Raw genomic sequence first — 20,863 nt, 5'->3', positions numbered from 1 at the left:
AAATGAGAACCTGGTGCAATGTGTAAACATCGTCACTTGGGGTGTGGTGTGGGCCACTCCACCCCCTCGTATGCAGTGCTGCCATTCATAGGTGCTTGCTAAGAGCAGCTGACCCAACAATCTGTTAACGCTTGTCTTTTCCTTTAATTTGTGTAGGAGCTCTGTACTGGTATTTCGTGCTGCTGAATTACGTGAAGGAGGAGGACCTGGCTGAGTGCAGCACAGCGTGCGCCGCTTTGCTCATGGCTGTGTCGCGTCAACTCACGGACAGACTCACGCCACTGGAGGCGCTGCTGCGGGCACGGTGAGACATGCGTGCGCACACCGAGCCCGGGCTTGGCTCTTGAGCTCAAGTTTAAAAGTTTATTTTGTTTAACCGGGTGCGCACGCAAGAGAGACCATTGGCAAGAGTGAACTGGGGCATTCGTCTTCCAGTAGGGGGTGATGATTGCTGTATATCGTCCAAAATGATTGATTTGCGGGTAATTTACAATTTGTTATATTTGGACTATTCTTTTGAATAATGTCAAGGGATCTTTCGCATCCACTGGGAAGCAGACAGCACAGATTAGACCCGCAGTATTAATTAGGGCAGCCTTTTGATTCAAACCATGAGCCTCTGCAACAAGTGGGGCGAATGTGCTACCGCACGGCCGCGTCACTACCCCCGGTGTAGCAGAATTATGAGCAGTAGCAGAATAATATAATCGGCTTAATTCTAGTATATTGCAATTTAAGTTTTAACATATATAGCATGCAAATACAAAATCGTCTCTCCAGGTTGTATCCGTTTTAGTTTATTTAATGAACACACAGGGATATAACGTGAGAAATTCACCCATTGCTGAAGACCTCCTGCTATGTCGATCCTTGGGGTTGTATGGCCATACTTCATCATGCTGGTCAGTGCAGGTTCATGAAAGGGAGGACTGGCTCAGATAGCGATCATCACCGATATTAGCCATGGCTTAGAACATAACTCATGTCGACAGGTTCACAGAACATTGTGCTAAAAACTGCACCATGCCTTCACCCAATAATAACCTAAATTGATTTGTAGTTATGCATGTCTATCTTAACGTTGCTCATCGGTAAATATCTTAACCAGAGGCTTTTCAAATAACTCATGTGTTCCATGTGACCCCAGGTATGGGCTGTACCGCTCCCCGTTCGACCCCCTCTTGTTTGACTTTGAGATGAGCGGCTCCTCTTACAAAAACGCCTACCTGGTGAGCAGCTCCAGCAACGTGCAGTCCGACGAGATCGACCTCTCCGAGATCATGACAGGTGGGGAGCTTCATCGTGAGTTGCATGATGCTGCATCATGGAAGCATGCGTGTTAATTACAAAGCATATGCAAATAACATTTCGCTTTGCATGACAGGAGCATTCCATTTAAGCCTATGTAGAATGTTGTGAAGAGGGTGGTGTTCATGAACTTTTTCCAATGGAATATATTGGCCACTGTTTGAGGAATGTTTAATTGCCACGACTGTCTCATGAAGCCAAGAACAGCTCTCCCCAATGCTCATTTGAGTGTGTAGACACTTTAACTTTGCGTATTAAAATCAGCTTCTCTGACTAGTGTATGCCCCTTGTGTGTGGTGGTGCAGGTAATGGCAAGGTGGCTGGAGGTGCAGCTGCCGACAGCAGCTTCACCGCACTCACGGGGCTGCTGGAGGTGGAGCCACTGCACTTCACGTGCGTGGCCACCAGCGACGGCACCCGCGTGGAGAAAGACGAGAGGGGTGCGCCATTTCACGTCACTTTTACCCCCATAGGCGATTGCTTTAGCACAATCTCGTGCTTGTAGTTGAAACTCCTTTTTTATTCCAATAACGTATGTATGTTTAACTTATTTTGCACCGTATGTGGACAACTGTGCAAATCGGAATGCTGGCCATAGTCAAGTTTCTAATTTTAACATTTCTGTGTAATTTTGTTTACAAATAATATCTTAGGCAATGGGTTTGGCATGATGGCGGGGCCAGGTGGAGCAGCAGCGGCCAATAGTGGTGGGGACACAAGCCAGGCCCTGAGCACTGCCGCCCAGGCCGCGCTGCATTCTCTGTCCACTGCTATGGCCACGGCCGAGCATCAGCTGCACGCCCTGCAAGAGAAGCAGCACCAGCTGCTCAAGCTGCAGCAGCAGAAGGTGAAGCTGGAGGCGAAGCTACATCAGACAACGGCGGCGGCAGCGGCCGCGGCCTCTGCTGCGGGGGCCTCGGTGACGGCAGGGCCCTCGGCCGCCCCCCTCATGTCGTCGGCGGCTGCTGCTGTGGCCCACCACCCTGGCTACTACCCCTACAGCTCGGAGCTTTTCCCACCCACGCCCAAGACGACACCCCTGTTCATGACCCCGCCGCTCACACCGCCCAACGAGCCGGTCCACGTGCCCGTCACCTCTGCGCCGACCGTCAACGGGGACCTCTCCCACTTCTTCCCACCGCCTGCCTTTTCGGAGCTCAACCCAGTCACTGTGGCTCTGCACACCTCCAAGTCTAGCAAGAGCAAATCGGTGGGTGCACAGGCAACCACATGCTAGCATCATGAACATATAAAGCACTATTTAACTTCCTTAATGCAGTTTTGTGTCTTAAGCACATCGTGGCTTCATGTTGTTCGGAATTAATTTCTCGTCATTTTATGGGCAGAGCTCCGCGGGAAAGTCATCTGCTGCTTCCCCCTGCTCGTCTGGACCAACCTCTCTGGCGGGCGGGGGTCTGGCTCAGGCTCTCACGCAGGCGTCCCAGCTGCTGCAGCCACCAACGTACCAGTCAATGGTCATTGAGCGAATGCACTCGGGTACTTGACCGTCTTTTGTACATGCACCTCCTCTTACGCCGAGTACATCCGTCCTGCGAGTAGTTCTTCATATTATTGGACTTCGTGCGTGACGAGCATTTGCACGTTCGTTTTTATTTCTGCTCAATTTTGCGAACGCAGGTGCCCGTCGTTTTGTGACCCTGGACTTTGGGCGGCCGGTGCTGTTGACGGACCTGCTCGTGCCGGCATGTTCGGAGCTGGCATCGCTCGCCATCGACGTGTGGACTCGCGGAGAGGAGGTGGACGGGCGGCGGTTGGTGGTGACGCCCGACATCGGCACCCACTCGCTCATCCTGCACGACCTGCTGCCCGCACCCGTGTGCCGCTTCCTCAAGGTGCCTTGCGGCTTATTGTATGCACGTTGACACTGGTGACCCGGTGCATTGGGTACGATGCACCTGTATGCTCCTTCCCCATTGTGTGCTTAATGGTTCCTTTCTCCATTAGGTGACGGTCATTGGCAAGTACGGCAGCACCAACGCGCGTGCAAAAATCCCGCTGGGGCTGTACTACGGCCACACATACATCCTTCCGTGGGAACAGGAGGGACGGACGATAGTCGGAGAGCCGGATAGCACGAGCCGGGAGGCTGAGAGCCAGGAGGAGCTGGAACAACAACTCAGCACGCTCGTCACTCTTCAGGAGGACATCCAGTGCAGGTGTGTGCGCACACTGCCCCGTTGGCGACCCGCACTAGAGAAACTCTTCTTTCTGGAATGGTGCTGATGAATGAAAATAGTTCAGTGATATAAATTTTAGATTTCTAAAGATCAATTGGTTATACTCTTTGGTTCTTTTGGTAAAGTCACGTAGGTAGGACACTATGTCAGCAGTCCTCCTGCTGTGTTTGTTTCACACCTGATCACGGTTGCTTGTGTTGCGATCGAAACGTCATGATCTATTATTTTTTCTACCTACGTGACTTTACCGAAATATCCAAAGAGTATGGATTCCTGCAGTCACGAAAGCCTAAAATCAAGATCATTTGGTTATGTTTTTAGAAATTTTGTAAGCAAGCTTTCTTCATTTTTCAAGTCGGCACGGTTTTATTCTTATTTTATTTCGTTGGTTGTTCTGCTGTTGCCTTATTAAACCTCGCAATTGAATGCGCAGCATTCCGTGTTGGTTGTATACCAGCAGTGGTTGTTTTTAAAGTATAGTCTCCATGCAGGTACAATCTGGCGTGCCACCGCCTGGAGACCCTGCTGCATGCCGTCGACCTGCCCCCGCTCTCAAGCGCTGGCAACGGCCACCACTCCCTGCGGCGGCCGGAGCGCGCGGCCGAGGAGGACGCCCGCGTGTGTGCCGCCTATCAGGCGTGTGCGCAGCTGCAGCTGCAGCTCAACCTGGCTCACCACGCTGTGGCCCGGCTACGTGTGGCCCTGGGGGCGCCGCGCTCTGAGGGCGGATTCATAGGCGGCGGTGGCCCCACCACGGCGTGGTCCAGCCGGAAAGAGGAGGACGCCGCGGCGGGCGGTGGCCTGCCGGAGAGCAACCGTTCCCAGAGGGACCTGATCCTCGGCTCGTCGACCGAGCAGCTGCGTACCGTTATCAAGTACCTGCTCGACACGCTCCTCAGCGTGCTGCACACATCCAATGGTACCCGTCCATCATTACACAAGCAAATCATATTTGGAGCTATAACTCCTGGAGCTATAGGTTTGTGTCTGAAGAATGGCCCATTTTTTAAAAAAATACTGCATATTTTTGGGTTCTAAGATATTGTTAAATGATGGCGGTGTTTTATGGCAATGCAAACTCTATTCCGTTTTCCAGATCAAGCTCACAGCGTGCGCGAAGGACATCGTGCTGAAAGCAGCGTGTTGCGTGTACTCCGTATCACAGGTCAGCCCGTGCCATCGGTGCTGCAGCAGACATTCCAGGCGACGGCCTGCGAGGAGCTCTTCAAGCACTTGTGCCTGAGTGGGACGCCGCGCATCCGCCTGCACGCGGGGCTGCTGCTGGTGCAGCTGTGTGGGGGTGAGCGCTGGTGGGGCCGCTTTCTCGCCAACGTGCTGCAGGAGCTCTACAACTCGCAGCAGCTGCTTGTCTTCCCGCAAGACCGGTGCGTCTATCTATACCCGTGTGACTGCACACCAAGGTGGCTTGCTTATATAAAATGTTATGCTGTGTGGTTGGCAGCAGAGGGCCAGTGCAGGAAAATGTATATGTTGTACTGTACTACTATTTCTCTCCCATATCCACACCTTTCCAAACCTATACTGACCAACATCGTCAAGGATTGTCAAAGACTATTAACCTCCACAGCTTGCACAGCTTGCAGATGCCCTCATCCAACTGTGGATTAAGAAAGGGTTGTACATGAAACTGATAAACGCTTGTGAATCATCTTACCAGATTGACTCACTGTCATGCATATTTACAAATGACTGCATTGTGGATCTGCCCATTTGTAGAGTATTTATTCTGCTGTCGTGCCTGGGCCGGAGATCCCTGAGCAACAGTGGAGTTCTTGAGTCGCTGCTGGCTCTCTTGGACCGCCTGCTCTCTCCACTGCAGCCACAGTCTGCCGGCTGGGAAGATGTTCAACCTTGCGGTACACGTGCTGCTTAATATCCCCACATTGCTTTGTGGCATGCTTGCCCTCGTTAGCGCAATAGTCTGAGCTGTAACTAACGGTGTCACCCCCGTGTTGTATGTGTGTGTGTCTGTATGCAGGTGTGCTGGATATCCCGCTTGTGAGCTGGGTGCTCATGCTGGTGTCTCGCCTGCTTGACTGTGTAACCAGCGCCGAGGATGAGGGCCTGGCGGTCGGGGCTGGGGGCAAAAAAATTGCTGTCGACAAAGAGATCGAAAGGCTTCTGGCCGGTGAGTTCCTCCGTTAAAAAAGAGTTGCTAGCGCTGCTAACAATCGGGCTGCGAGCGGAAGATAACCTGTGATGTTCATTCGCCGAGTGATCGCTCTGTCATGGTTGTTGTTGATCAGGAAACCAGTGGAGCTTTGTCAACAACAGTTTCCAGCCTCAGAGCTTAAGCCGGTCCAGCAAGGGCCACAGCAGGCTCTACCTGAACAAAATCCGCAAGCAACTCATGCACCACAAGCAGGTACTGTATGCAGCACTTGAGCACATTTTACATTTAAACGAAAATTACCAGTGTGCATCATCTTGATGGGGGTTTTGTATTCTTGTGTTGTGCATAACTCACAACAGCAACTGAGTGTCCTGAAGGCCAAGCAGAAAGCCCTGGTGGAGCAGATTGAGAAGGAGAAAACGCAGATCAACAAGGGGGGTTCCTACAAACTATTGATGGAGCAGGCCAAGCTCAAGCAGGCCACCTCCAAGGTACGATCCAACACCTTGGTTTGGAATGGGTGCTCGCTGCATTTTTTTGGAACAAGACTTGGTCTAACATGGTGTGCTTGAGTCATTCTGTAAAATGGATTTATGGGACCCTTTTTGGATGGATGTTGAACTACTTTCGCACCGTATGTAGCCAACTGCTAATCGGAAGGTGCGGATAAAGATGATGCCTTGCAATAGTTGTCTATTTGGTGTTTGAACATTTTAACACCTATATTATTATTTTTTCATCCTCTGTAAAATTTAATTTAAATGTAATTAGGTTACTAAAGGCCAGGTGATGTTGTGCATAGAACTCAACGTGCCACTGGAATGTTGCAATTCCATATTCAAGTCAGATGTCAACTCGATCCATAATACCTCCACTTTGTGGAAAGACTGGATCCCCCTGCCCCCCACTAAGGTGCTTGCCATATATATGTAGATATTACGTAATCGGCTTCAACCGCCAATTATTACCGCCAGGTGGTGGATTCAGTATTAAGTAACAGCAGCAGCCATGCTGGAGGACGATTATAAACCGTGGTCGTGTCGGCCGTATTCACGCAGCATTTCAAGGACCTCCTTCGCCTGCGTCGTGTGTCGGGCTGGGCCCGTCCGGGTGGCGAGGCCGGCGAGCAAGCGGCAGGCACCGGCTGGGATGGGCCCGAGGTGGAGCCGTTGCCGTTCACCCTGCCCCACCAGCAGTGCATCCCCGTGGTGCAGAAGCTGCTTTCGTTCTTGCTAGCCATGGACTTCACGTGCCACGCCGACCTCTTCCTCTTCGTGTGCAAGGTAGCGGAGTGACCACCAGGTGTCTCACTAAGCCACGATTGGTGGCATTTTGAAGATGACTACATAAGTGTATCAATATGCAAGCCTTTTGTTGCAATGTTATGGTCTCGTCAAGGAAGGCATGAAACGGTGTCGCATGCCTACCACGAATCTTTGCTGATTGTGTTATTCAATTGCAATATTGCCCACTATGTTAATTTAACGGATGCAACTGTATATATATTTTAGATCCAGGAAAGCCTCACTTAGGTTTTTCTCAACACTGAAAACCCTTTTCAAAAAAGCCCGGTTTGACCTCGGCATCTGCCACTTGCTGCTTCGTTGGCACTCATTCACACGAAACATAAAGTAAGCCACGTGTCTTACTCTGCTTTCACAGGTGCTGGCACGGCTGTCCAACTGCACGCGGCCCAGCATCCACCTGAGCGAGATCGTGACTGAGCGGCAGCTGGAGCGCCTGCTGCTCCTCATGGTCGGGACGGACTTCAACAAGGGCACCATCGCGTGGGGCGGAGCTTGGGCGCAGCATGCGCTCACCTGCATGCTACAGGACATCCTCGCAGGTAAGCAGAGGCCACCCTGAAGGCAGTTCGGGGAAGGGGAGAGACGAGAGAAGAGAAATGAAAGGGCTCCCCCCCCCCCCCCCCTCATGTGTCGTCCCGAGGTCAACGGAACTTGAAGAAATCTCAGAAGTTAGCTCAATGGTGTCCGCTTCTGCAGACTTTTCTTTAACATGAATTGTTGCGATTTAAAGCTTTCGTGACTGCAGGAATTCATCTTCTTGGTTATTTCGGTAAAGTCACGTAGAAGGGAAGTAAAAAAATAAAACATAATAAAATAATATAATAAAATAATATAATATTATGTTTTATTTTTATTATTTTATTACTTCCCTTCTACGTGACTTTACCGAAAGAACCAAGAAGATGAATTGTTGCACTGATCTCTGAAATCTAAATGGATTATCTAACCTCATGACACCAATAGCACAATTTTGATACATATTCTTGGGTCTTTCGGTGAAGTCAAGTAGATAGGTTCAAAGAAAATAAGAAAAACGCTTGTGTTGCAATCGAAACGTCGTAGTTTTTTGTTATTTTTGTTATTTTCTTTGAACCTATCTACGTGACTTTACCGAAAGACCCAATAATATGAATGCTTGCAGTCACGAAAGCGTTAAGTCAAGATTCAATTTGGATACATTTTTGGGAAAGGGATGAAACAATATTTTTGACTTCTAGTTTGTCCTGTTACTTCTCCAGGGCTGTGTCTGAGAGTGTAGCCCCGTCAACATTCGGGACATGGAATTATGGGCAGAGTGGCTGGGAGTAAAGGATTGTTCACGGAGATTTAAATTGGACATTGATGTTTAAAATTTTCAGGCATTTGTTGAATTTGCTGCAGATTTAATTAAAGTAACACATTTTCCCTTAAATCCAGTTTTCATTGCATATCCAGTTTTTGTGCAAAAATGAAGTGTCTTTATGGACATGATGCAATTAGGTACTGAAATTAAATTTGTGTTTAGCTAATTTGCATTGTTAACCATAATTGATGGAAAAATTATTCCGATTATGAATAATACAAGTGTGTACTTTACGGCTAATTTCATAACTTAAAATCTCATTTGTCAGAATTCTGAGCGATAAAATATTCTTTAATTATCTTCTCCAACAAAATACTGCCAAGGTTTCCCTGGATCCTCCAAAATCTATCATCAACAATTGAAACTTAAGTGATATGTGATGTCTTATGATCATTAATGTCAATCATGAGACAGTGAGGAAATTATTTGGCTGAAGTTAATCCGATGGATAAAAAAGTGGAGACCCTTGTATTTCAGCAAGTTGTGTATTTACATATAATTTGCTTAGTTTTTATTTATTTAGACAGCGATATACTGATGATCAAATAATGTTTACTTGACTGTCTTGTAATGAAAGCATATACAGACAACATATTGCAGACAACACAAGTCCGTAAATAAACAAATTTAACCAAGATGGAACCATAGGTATGGTTATTTTGAACAATTTAAAAACAACTTCAGAAATGTTGGTTTTTGCTTGGCGGATCATTCAAGGTGTGGTGGTCATGCTGAGATGCGTCTCTGTGTATTAGGGGAGCTGCAGTCATCTGGCTCGGTAGGAGACGGGGTCACTGACGATGGCGTGACGCTTGGAGACGAGGCGGCCGGTGCCATGCCCGACATGTCTGATGACAGCCCCCAGCCGTCCACCTCCAATTCCATCGGAGAGCCCAGCGAGAGTGAGCCAGTGACGCCTGACATCTTGGGTAATCTGTCCTGCTGCTTTCAATGGCTGCTCTGCTTTCAGCTCTTTTCTCGCTCTTCCTATTATGTTTTCCTCCTCCTGCAGTGGTTTCCTTTCATGTTGATGTTGTTGGGTGTCGTCAACAGATACTGAGTGTGGCATTACAACCCTGTGGACCCGATTTTACACGTTAGGAAATAATATTTAAAAAAATTAGAGTTGTTGGAAAATGCATGCCAGTGTCTCTCTCTCTCTACCACCATTGGTGAGGCAAATCGCCAATTAGTCCATGAGCCCAGACCAGATCTATTACTTTTCAGTAACACCTAATGTGGCATGTGTAGTGGTCCTAAATTTATTAGGCCAATAACGGTGACATTTGTGATAAAAATTATGAGTGGGTTATCAATTAACTCTAATTAATTATATAAATAACTATGTGCTACAAAAGATGTGCTCCCTTCGATGGTGTCAATTTCTGCACTGGCCCATTAACTCCACATATTTGGGTAATTTTGTCAAAATGTAAATCTGGCCCTGCATTTCCATTTCTACATATAAGGTGAGGTTTATGTACTTTTCGTTTGTTGTATTTCATTATGATGAGATGCTATTTTTGTGCAGCAGTTACCGTAACGGCAGCTTCCATGGAGAAGGACAAAGACATGGAGATGCTTCAGGATTTCGCTGAAATCCCTGTTTTCCCGTTTGATGTCTACTACGATGACGACCCTCTGGCTGCCAAAGTTTTCAAGGTGGCGTTTATTAAGCCATGCACTCATCAGAAATCACCTGCCACGTTGCGTCCGAGCACCAGGAACAATGCAGCGATGCTGACTTGAGTTGTTGTTGTCGGCATCATCGTTGTGTGTTGCAGCCCCCAGGAGGCTCATGGTACGATCACTGGGTCTACTCGGACTACACGACCTATGCTTACCCGACGCACAGCGGAGTCACTGTGCCCGTCACCAAGACGGCCAACAATACCAATAATAACAATGTGGACAAGGCCAGCACTCAGACTTTTTCCATCTTGGTCTCGCAAGGTGAGTGATGTGTCCGAGGTGACCTTTTATTAAAATAAAAACATTTCGAGGACGTTGGCGACAAAACCATCAACAAAAGTGAAATATATCACAAGTATCTTGTTTTATATTTATAGAGCGTCTTTGCTTAAGATTATCAGCACGGTTGACTAAAGATGCAAAATAAGTTCAACATATATACACAAACACTATAAGGTGTTTAACATAGTGAAAAAAATGGTATAATAAAATTATGATTTAGATGCAAGGGCTGAGAAATAGGTGATTGCGACGGAGGCTACTTTGGGGTTACGAAAGGTTAGGGGAAGGACGCGGAGAAGTGGTGGGGTGCTCATGGCATGCGATGATGAGTTTCTGGCGGCCGTGCTGTGATTTTAATCCATGTGATTTCTTTGCTCCAGCGGTGGACGCGCGACTGGAGGTCGGACTGGACCTGCAGGCAGAGCTGATGCTCAAGATGATGGCGACCCTCGAGGCGGACTCGGTGCTGCAGGCCCTCACAACCGCCACGCCCTCCGGTGAGCACAGGTTGCGCAATTATCACCATATTCCAGCCAGCTAATAGTGCCACAGAGGCATTGGTGAGTTACAAGAGTCCATAATGGAGCAGTGTGCGTGCAGACAGGAATGTCAGGTGATGGGGCATTGATATAAAATATTTATCATATTATACTCATTGGTTCTTTCGGTAAAGTCACGTATGTGGAAATAAAATAAAATTAAAATAAATCACGATGTTTCGAACGCATCACAAGCGCTCGTCCTCAGATGAAAATGGCGTAAACCACACAGCGAGGGAACACACAGAGGGACATCACACACAAAGCACACAGAGAACAGCAAACTGCATGGAGGCAAATACAGAACCAATGAGTATAGTAATTCCTGCAGTCACGAAAGCTTCAATCCTAGATTTATCATATTGTGCTGTGACCTGTTTGCAAGTGGTAATTCTTGCTTCTGATGACACATGGATGGATACATGACAGTACTCCCCAAGACTGTGCATCCCAACTAGACATATGACAATGCATCGATTTAAAAATAAATATTACATTTACGATACATGCATAGAAGGGCATTTGTGAGTGGACATTTGACCACTTTTGCAAATTCTACGTGACATCTTGACTTAAAGCTTTCGTGACTGCAGGAATTCATATTCCTTGGGTCTTTCGGTAAAGTCACGTAGATAGGTTAAAAGAAAATAACAAACACTGTCCGACATTTCTTGGACCGTGTTTGTGAACATAAGGCAGATCTGAAACACGGTAGGACCAATACCTCGACCGTGGCTGATCATTGTTTTAATGCAGTGGGCTCACAGGAAATTGACTTCTCCAAGACGAAGGTACTTTGCAAACCCACTGGCTATCAACAAAGATTTGTTCATGAAGCCATCCATATATATAGACACAAACACGATTTCAACCGAGAAGATGGGAACAAACTGAGTAATTATTGGAAGGACGTTATTAACCAGTTAAAGTCATAACTGGCTGTGATGTTCCCAGCCTTTACCACCTTCCGATGTTAGTTGTTATTTTCGGCTCTGATTTTTTACATTAACAGATTCAATTTCTCACTAACACAGCTATCTCGCGCACCATCCTCGAGGCTGCTGCTTCATGAAAAATTTTGCCTGCAGCCCTTTGATTGGTGGAAAGCATACCACCGCCGCGGTCGTGGCCCACCACTTGCATTGGCATTGGCTGCTGACATTTGGGCTACGCTCATTTCAAACCTTTATAAGGCATATATTCCTGAATTGAATCGTGACCCCAAAATGGTGTCGATTCAGTGCATTGCTTGTGGGAATGGCGAGTCATCGCAGGCCTAATGTCCACTACGGGCACTGAAAATATGAACACCAATGAACAAACCATGCGAGCATGTGCAGTGGCTTGGCCAGTGTGGTGCCGTCGTCGTTGCCGATGGCACTGCCTGCATATTGTTGGTATCTTTCTGCACGCAGCTGCCATGGTGCGGCAGGGCATGGTGCTGGAGACGCTGCTCTGGGGATCCAACAGCCAGGCCCAGGCAGTCTCCACCCCCGCTGCCTCAACGCCGATGCTCAGCGCCTGCTTCAATCGACTCTTCTCTTCGCTACAACTGCACCAGGTTCAGGTGGGGAGGACGTTTATTGTGGCCTTTGGTCAAAGGGTTGTTAATTGATTGTGATTAAAAAAAATTTTTTTTAAATGCATTGTCGATCCCAAAATTAATGGAAACTATCATCGAATCCAGATAAATTGTCCGAATGATTGAACTGACTGGTACATGCGACCGTTTAAAACAGGGGTGGGGGAACCTTTTTTCTGCCAAGGGCCATTTAGATATTTATAACATCATTCGCGGGCCATACAAAATTACATTTATGTTGCTATGAAAAAAGCGCCTAGATTTATTGAATTTCGAGTCGTGCGGTTGCCTTGGCAGAGCCAGACCAAATGATTTTGCGGGCCTTATACGGCCCGCGGGCCGGACTTTCCCCACCCCTGGTTTAAACCATACAGCACTTTGGAATGTGATTTGTCAACGGCAACCATCATAAGGCACCAGCCATAGAGCCAATAGTCACCGTTTGGTCACTTCTGACACAAGGACATACATACACAGGGCCATACTTTCATTTTATTGTCTAACTTTACATTGCAGAAAACCTACAATTGATTTAAAGAAATCGTTTTTGCATGCGGCTATCGATAACGATAAACCTAAACTAACGACCCTCTTTTGTTGCCTATGCGACAAAACAGGATTCAAGGCAATACATCTAAATCATCCCTTGAGGTTCACAACTACATGACTGGAGCTGTCGTTATTTACTGTTGGGTCTTATATTATTTGCCTTGTGGACAGGCATGCGTGAAGAGCTTTTGGCACCAGCATCATGAGATGTTGTTAACATTCAGAACGTTTGTGTGCAGTTTATGACATGCTCATATGAGCGTGTTGCGGGAGCACTTTTTCTACTTCATATGTGGGTATCAAATTTTGGTTGTTGTGCAAGTCATCCTCTGAATAGATGTCCATTTTTGAAAGGGGAGCTTTATCGTTAGTCTGTGTCATTGTCGTAATTATGTGGCAATGGCTCTTTCCAAGCTCTCTCCGAGCTTACATTTACAAGCAAATTTCTTACATTTATATGTTCATCTCTATTCTTTGGTTCTTTACCGAAAGAACCAAAGAATATGGATCCTTGCAGTCACGAACACTTCAAATCTAGAATGCTAATCTCTCACAATACAATGGCCACCCCACAGCTTCGTTTTGAGTTACATTCACTAACACGGCCACCGTTAGCTGTGTTAGTCAATGGCGGCTTGCCATCCTTTTCCACCTCCATGTGGCGATGGCTCTTTCCTAGCTCTCTCTGAGCTTGCATTTACCAGCATTTCTAAACCTGTATTAACAGCTCTTTGATTGGTGTAAACCTACTGCAGGTTACGCAGACCTCTCCTACATTAACTGCCCGCCCATCTCTAAATCTTTATAAACAGCCTGCCTCAGCAGCTTTCTCCCTCTTTTTTCACCTGATGACGATTGCTTGTGTTGCGATCGAAACGTCGTGAATATAAATTCCTGCAGTCACGAAAGCTTTAAGTCAAGATGTAATCTTTTTTATAAAAGGGAAATTTGTGAATGTGTGTCTGTTCAAAATGTTTAGCGTACTTCCCGACATGCAACAAACTTGAAATTTGCCATGTGGGTACTTTCCCAGACTGTACACCATGCAAAAATAATAAAAATAGACTTTTGTATATTTTTTTTGGGGGGGGGGGGGGGGGGGGGGGGAGAAGAATCCAAGTCTCGGTCGAAGCCGGGTTGTACAGCTAGTTATTAACATAAAGCTAGTTATTGACATAAAGCAAATGCGTGCCCCTTGGTTCTCACAGCTGGACTCGCTGCTCCACCTCTGGCTGACCCTGAGCCAGAGCTCGTCTCCATCCAGCCTGGATGACAACACCTCCGAGTTGTACACCTTCTGTGCCAACAAGGCCCCGGCGATTCCTCTCTCACAGGGTTCGTCCACTCATCACGCCCATCCTATTCATCTCAATTCATGCTATTAGGAGTCGCGCGGCAGCAGTCCAGCTCACGTTGGTCGTTATCATCAATCACCGGAGGCTTTAGCCGCTAAATTGATTGCGCTGTTGTAATTGTTATTAATTTCTCATTTGCAATGTCAATTTATTTAGTGGCTCGTGTAGTTTTTCTGTCATTTGATTAAATACCGTTGTAACTTTGCTTCTAAAAATAAAATGGCTGTGCATTAATGTTGCATGAGGGCATGATGAAGATTGTGCTCCAAGGTCACTGTGCAATCTCGCTGCCGTTCTTGTGGCCCTGCCACTTGAATGAACCCTGATCTGTGTGTTCTAATGCAATGATAATAAATATGGTTTGAAATGCTTGGAAAGTTTTTAAGTGTTGCAAGAGACTTAAATTATTAGTGACATTGAAGAGTAGGGTAATTAAGCACAGTGCATTGTGTTCTTGAGTTTATTGGAACGGTAAATGACGCAAAGCGGTGCTGGGTTTTGTGTTTGTGTTGGCAGTGTCAATTTCCACGCTGCTGGCAGCATTGGCGTGGTATCCGGATGCCAGCCTTCGCACCTGGTGTCTGGCCCTGCAGAGCTTGGCTCTCATGACTAACATTCAGGCCACACGTAAGCTCGCCCCTGCAGTGGGAGCCTCCATGCTGTTGCAGTCACCAGAATGCGCTTCTGCAGATGCTACCAACCTTGTTCAATATTGCCATATGGCAAAGTTTTAACTAGATTCCTTCGCTGCTGTTTTTTCACATTTCCCAGCTTCGGCAGGCGTGTCCTCTGCTACCACGGACAGCATTGCACAAGCCATGGTCCTGGACACCAACCTGGTGGTGGCGTTGGGTCGGTTCCTCTCGGGACGGAATCTGCACAGCACCAACCATTACAGCACCCAGGTGCAGCCTCTGCAGATGGAGCCCCATTTGTTAATAAGGGCAGGCCTGGTGGTGGATGCCCGTGTGATCTAGCACTTTGAGGGCGAGGATTGGTGGATCGTGATGGTTTGTGAAACTCCTACACTCAGTGTTATACAAAAAGGCCAGGTGATGACAGTACAGAAATTTGGGTTGTGAACCCATCTGTCTAGACAGTTGGAGTGTTGTCCGCTCGGGTACTGTGGTTCTACCTGGAAAAGAGTTATAAGACTCCATGTGAGGCTTTCTTGGATAAGTAAATGACTTAATTATTATAAGTGATGGGACTTCAGTGATCTTTGTGAGCTTGAAATTATAATCAGTGGTATTTATTTTTAATGTTGAGAAAGTAGCCCGCTATAAGAAAGCTATTGCCTGAAGTGTCCAATTGTTGCTATTCCATGTTCAATTGTTGTTGCGATTCCATGCCTTTGTGATGGTCTGACTGTTGATCAGGTGGGGCCAACAGTGATTCAAGCTCTGCAGGAGTTCCTGAGCCGCCTACAGGTCCATCTGTCTCCCACATGCCCCAGCCTCTTCAACGAGTTCCTGCTCAGGCTCGTGCAGACCCTCTCTGCAGAAAGGTAAGGAAAGCTGCACCTGTGCTGTGAGACTTTTGATGTGCCATGCTTTCAAGTGAGGCATCCATTTATTGTTAACATGGCTTAGTCGATTATTCAAAGTGAGCCTCTGTAGTGGACTGATAAAAGGGAATACTCATTAAGGAATTGGCTTCCTATAAAAATGCTGGATGTTTATGAGTGGACATCTAGCGAATCTTTCTGTGATGAATAATTGGTCAATTATTTTTGTCTGGCTGCTTGGCAATTTGGTAAGTGCACTTGACCCACAATCTTAAGTGTTTCGAGATCAAAACCTGGTCAGAGGTTGAATAAGTCCATCCATCAAGGATCAATAAAGATGGGAACACTTTGCGGACAACCAAAAGTGTCCCTTATTTAATACCAACCCTAGCATTGGAATAAGCAGCTACTACTGCCATAGGGCTAAGATGCCAGATTCCTCGGTCCATCAGGGAAACCTTAAACTTTTATTTAGTATAACCATGTTTGTGTGTTGCATTGAGTCAAGGGCGGATAATAAAGCAAAAGACTCGAGCAATGTGCGCCCGTGTGTCTGCATGCAGAGGACCATTCTACACGGGGGAGGGTCCGCTGGATGCACAGGTGAAGCTGCTGGAGTTCACACTGGAGCAGGCTTACGAGAGCGTGGTCGTGGAGGCCGCTTTGGGCACCGTGGAGTCGGTGGCTGCCCTCGTGCACACGTACATCACCTGCTCGGACCGCCTGGTGTCGCGCAGCAGCTCGGAGGGGGCCGTGGGGGCACGCTCCTGCTTCGGGGGCCTCTTTTCCAACAGCACGCGGCCCGGCGAGACCCAGGTGCCCATGTGTTCCGGCGCCGAGGTGACACGCGACCGTCTCATGTTCAACCTCCTCAAGCTGCTCAGCCTCCTGGTGCGCCTGCCCCTGTCCGGCGACCGTACTCACACCACCCGTGTTCAGCCAGGTATGGGATGCTGCATTGTGTGTATGTTGAACTTAATTCACACCGTACGGAGCCAACCGTGCTAATCGGGGTGCATTAACCTGCTGCTGTGTGAATCACCATTGATGTAGATTACTTCCTTGAAGGCCATTTAGCTATAATATTGATCTTCTTTTACTCTCGGTGACAATAAAAAATAGTGTATTTGCATCTTATTGGCATTTTATTATTCAAACCCTTTGACCAAATCACCCTGAGTGTGCTCAATCTCATCGGATCTCGTTAGCTTAGCAGTGCTAAGCCTGGATAGTGTTTGGATCGGTCACCACCAATGCCATTCGGTTGTCAAAGGTGGCTCAGGTATGGGGTTCTGCTACGTAGTGGCTAACAAATGACAGTGCAGCAAAATCTGTCCTTGTAGGTTTCTCTACTGTCAGGTCCGTGCACCCAGCCTTCACCAACCCACACTGATCAGCGTGGAGAAGTATTGTCAAATAACTGTACGGTGTGGGGAGGACCCTCATCCAGCAATGGATTGACAGAGGGGCTGTGCTTGCATAGAACGTAAATCGCACAACTGGTGTTTTGACGTGTGGTCTGCGTGTGTGCGTGTGTTGTTGTTGGACTCGCTCACTGCTCGTTCTCGCCGCAGAGGCCACCGGTGCGACTGCCACTGGCTCGAGCTCCACGGGCAGCGTGTCCGACGAGGAGAAGGCATCATCGGGCGGGGGCAGGGACGCCGAGGGTGGCCTCACGCCCGAGAGGCCCGCTCAGGCCTGCGTGGCTGACCTGGTACTCGCCAACCAGCAGATCATGAGCCAGATCCTCTCAGCCCTCAGCCAGTGCAACAGCAACACCATGGCCATGATTATGGGTGAGGCCCTGCACTCCCCCCGCCACTTCTCGCCATGGTTTGTCTGCGAGCGTTTGCAACGTTGAGAATTTATTGCAATGAGGAATCTCTACCGCTGGTCCAGAGGTCACCCATTGGTCTTGAGCACTTAGTTCCATGCTTGTTTGAGCATGGCGACTCAACCATGAGTGTCACATTGTGAAACATAGCGCCTCCTTGGATATCCTTGCACTAAAAGAATGGACCGAATACGGAATTTAATACATTATTACCTGAAATTATGCAAATGTTTTTTTTCATGAATATTTTTTTTTTACTATTTTATGAATAATAGAACACTAATATTGTAATGGTAATATTATAAGTATAATTAGTGATTGATTACCAGAACTACGGGTATGAGTTCAATCAGCATTTGTATTGCATGTTTTTCACTCCAGGTTTTCAGTTTTTACAGTACACTGCTTGCTAATTTACCATTGAGTATATTAATATCCTGTTTGAGTGATTGTAAATAAGACTAATTTACATAAAAATCTCAATTGTTAAAGATATTAATTGAACAGTCAATCTGAGCAAAATGCCTTCTAAAAGACAACAAATTTGTATTCACTTTTACAGCTTGTGTTACCAATTGACTTTCTAGAGCTAGAAAGCACGGTTGGCTACGTATGGTGCTAAATAAATTCAACATATGTACGTACATAGGAAGGAAATTCCCTAACGTCGGAGCTGCTATTGAAGGATAAGTCTGTATTGTGCAAGAAAGTAAACGGCAAGAACAGCGGAGACCCCCACGCTAATTCCCACTTGGTGTTCATCTTCACACACGATGCCGTTATTGTTGAGATTCAGCTCGCTCTGTCCATGCCTCCCTCCGCCCACCGCGGTCATTCAGGCGCGAGTGGACTCCACCTGAGCAAGCATGAGAGCCTGCACAGTGGCATGGATGCCATCTCCGTGGGCGACGGGCTCTTCTCCATCCTGAGCACCCTGAGCCAGCGTGCCACATCTCCCCAGCTCATGCTCCAGCCCATCCTCACCTACATGGCCTGCGGCTACATGGGTCGCCAGGTTAGTCCAACGCCAGCCCGTCCTCGGCGGATTTTAAACAGCACGTTGCGCCGTAGCTATGTTCATATTGGACAAAACTTTGTAATATTTTTTATTGAGATATTTGCATCAAGTGCAGGTGTGAAATAAAAAAAAAATGTGTTTTTTTCAGGGGTCCCTTGCCACTTGTCAAATGTCCGAGCCACTCCTGTGGTTCATTTTGAGGGTGCTGGATTCTGCAGAGGCCCTCAAAACTTTTCATCTAATGGGTAAGATTTGTCTCATTACTTGCAAAGTGTGACGGATAACTGTTGTTGCGATGAGCTGATGATTTGTTGTGCATGCATTAATTCACTGTATATGGCACCGGGGCTCCCTTGGAACGAACATTAATTGATGAAGTGCCTTTGAACATTCTCTTGTGTTGGGAGCACAAACATTTACATTCAGGTGGGGCTTTGTTGAGAGCAAAGTTAGGTTTCCTAGTTAAAATCCAATTTTGGGGTTAATTTGGCCCATAATACATTCTGGAACAGTAAGATTAGTACTTGTCCTTTGTATGGAATTTCCACTGTGAGCTCATGGCCGTTTGCGATCATGAGCGCCGCCCTGATGTTCATTTGAGTTTGGAAACACTTGGATATTGGCGACTGTGCGAGCAGGTGGAGTACAGCTCATCTGCAACAACATGGTGACGAGCACACGTGCCGTAATCAACACAGCGCGGAGCATGGTGTCCACTATCATGCGCTTCCTCGACCTGGGCCCCGGTCGCTCGCACGATGGTGGTCTCAAGGCACGCGTGCTCACCTCCGAGGCCGACAACTCCGAAGGACTGCACAACTTTGCTCCGTATGGTGAGCGGGCGACCCTGGACACATCGAAGTTGTAGATTAACAGCAGTGATGGGCACAGCAGAGGGAGAGTGAGAGCTCCAAACAATAGAAGAGAGAGGATTTGAGCTTGGTATTATAACAAGTGGAAGATTGGTTTGTTCTTTGCAATGCAGTGCTATGTTTCAATGTGAATTCAAGTGGCTGTATTACTCAGCCTCCTAAAGGTTTGACATCTGGCAGCTTGATTTTCACAAAAACGTCACTCCCGCGGGCAATGGCGGAGCCAGGATTTTCAGGTAGGGGGGGCAACCCCTCCAGCAATGAAAAATGATGGGAGTTAGTAAGTAAGGACTTGTCTCTTGCTTCTTATTTGACACGTGTGCGGCGATGCCACAGCCATCGATCGAGGGTCGAATTCGAACCGTGTATGATCGGCATCGCGCTCACTGAAGGTTAATGCCTTCAGGGAAGTCGTGTACTGTATACGCAACTGCGCACAATTCTGCGAGTCACTTATAACTGCTTTGCTGTTACTTATTGGCAATTATGGACTCGGATTATTGTCCTATCATCTCAGAGTCCCTGGCACATAATAATATTCTACACAGTGGCAGTGGGGGTCGCAAAATGCCGATTTATTACTAATAAACCCCAATGATCCGATCGAAATTAGGGATTTCGATCGGATCATTGAGGGGGCTCGTGCCACCCCACCCCCCCACTGGCTCCGCCAGTGCCCGCGGGCACCTTGAACTTCTTTTGATATCTACAATGGTGACCGGCGACAGTTTGAGGGAATAAATGTTCAACGTATGGGCTAACCCTGAAGGCTGCACTTGGCTTTCAAGTTGGTGCTTAAACCTACGTGCTGAAGGTAATGTTGAGCGTTTGTTTAAAAGGTACGATCACATCGAGCAGCCCAACAGCGCAGCCTGCCGAGGTGTTGCTGCAGGCCACGCCGCCCCACCGCCGAGCGCGCTCCGCCGCCTGGTCCTACGTGTTCCTGCCCGAGGAGGCGTGGAGCGACCTCACCATCCACCTGCCGGCTGCCGTGCTGCTCCGCGAAATCCACATCCAACCGCACCTCGCCTCGCTCGCCAGTACGCCCCTCCCCCACGCCATGCCTTTCTGTGCACCTCCAGCACGGTTCCGTAACTCGGATGTAAGCTCGGCCTGAACCCTGTCCCATTCGGAGACGTCTGCAAGTTGCGGGGTGGGTCCCGTTCACCGCTGAATCTTGGAATGCGCAAGCGGTCAGCGTAAATTTTATTTAGAAAGGCATAGCGCTGTTGTTTTTAAAGACATTGTACTCGCACCGCAGAGAACTGTTGCGACACGACCGCACTCTTTGATAGCTGGCACCAAACTGTGCCACATGCTCTCCCGGTTGGCCATCTTCCGATT

General features: G+C 47.7%; 1 protein-coding gene across 1 annotated transcript in view; it reads left to right on the top strand.

The window, feature by feature from the left end:
* BIRC6 (baculoviral IAP repeat containing 6) overlaps positions 1-20,863 on the top strand; it is a 149,254-nt gene that overhangs the window by 20,177 nt on the left and 108,214 nt on the right. The window contains 30 exon segments of the mRNA XM_061558929.1: positions 157-304; positions 1,148-1,287; positions 1,614-1,748; positions 1,962-2,518; positions 2,655-2,805; positions 2,947-3,161; positions 3,274-3,485; positions 3,998-4,425; positions 4,672-4,891; positions 5,244-5,383; positions 5,506-5,655; positions 5,774-5,892; positions 6,000-6,131; positions 6,699-6,923; positions 7,303-7,486; positions 9,045-9,218; positions 9,821-9,951; positions 10,074-10,242; positions 10,644-10,760; positions 12,218-12,369; positions 14,142-14,268; positions 14,805-14,915; positions 15,060-15,193; positions 15,668-15,795; positions 16,359-16,738; positions 17,370-17,591; positions 18,469-18,644; positions 18,796-18,892; positions 19,286-19,480; positions 20,359-20,559. Of these exon segments, the coding sequence (XP_061414913.1) occupies positions 157-304; positions 1,148-1,287; positions 1,614-1,748; positions 1,962-2,518; positions 2,655-2,805; positions 2,947-3,161; positions 3,274-3,485; positions 3,998-4,425; positions 4,672-4,891; positions 5,244-5,383; positions 5,506-5,655; positions 5,774-5,892; positions 6,000-6,131; positions 6,699-6,923; positions 7,303-7,486; positions 9,045-9,218; positions 9,821-9,951; positions 10,074-10,242; positions 10,644-10,760; positions 12,218-12,369; positions 14,142-14,268; positions 14,805-14,915; positions 15,060-15,193; positions 15,668-15,795; positions 16,359-16,738; positions 17,370-17,591; positions 18,469-18,644; positions 18,796-18,892; positions 19,286-19,480; positions 20,359-20,559 (5,670 nt within the window).

This window comes from Lethenteron reissneri, chromosome 25, assembly GCF_015708825.2.
Source record: "Lethenteron reissneri isolate LAM-NWPU_2019-01 chromosome 25, ASM1570882v1, whole genome shotgun sequence".
Classification (NCBI taxonomy): domain Eukaryota; kingdom Metazoa; phylum Chordata; class Hyperoartia; order Petromyzontiformes; family Petromyzontidae; genus Lethenteron; species Lethenteron reissneri.
The sequence above is the reverse complement of the archived record's forward strand: the minus strand, read 5'-3'. Positions and strand labels throughout refer to the sequence as shown.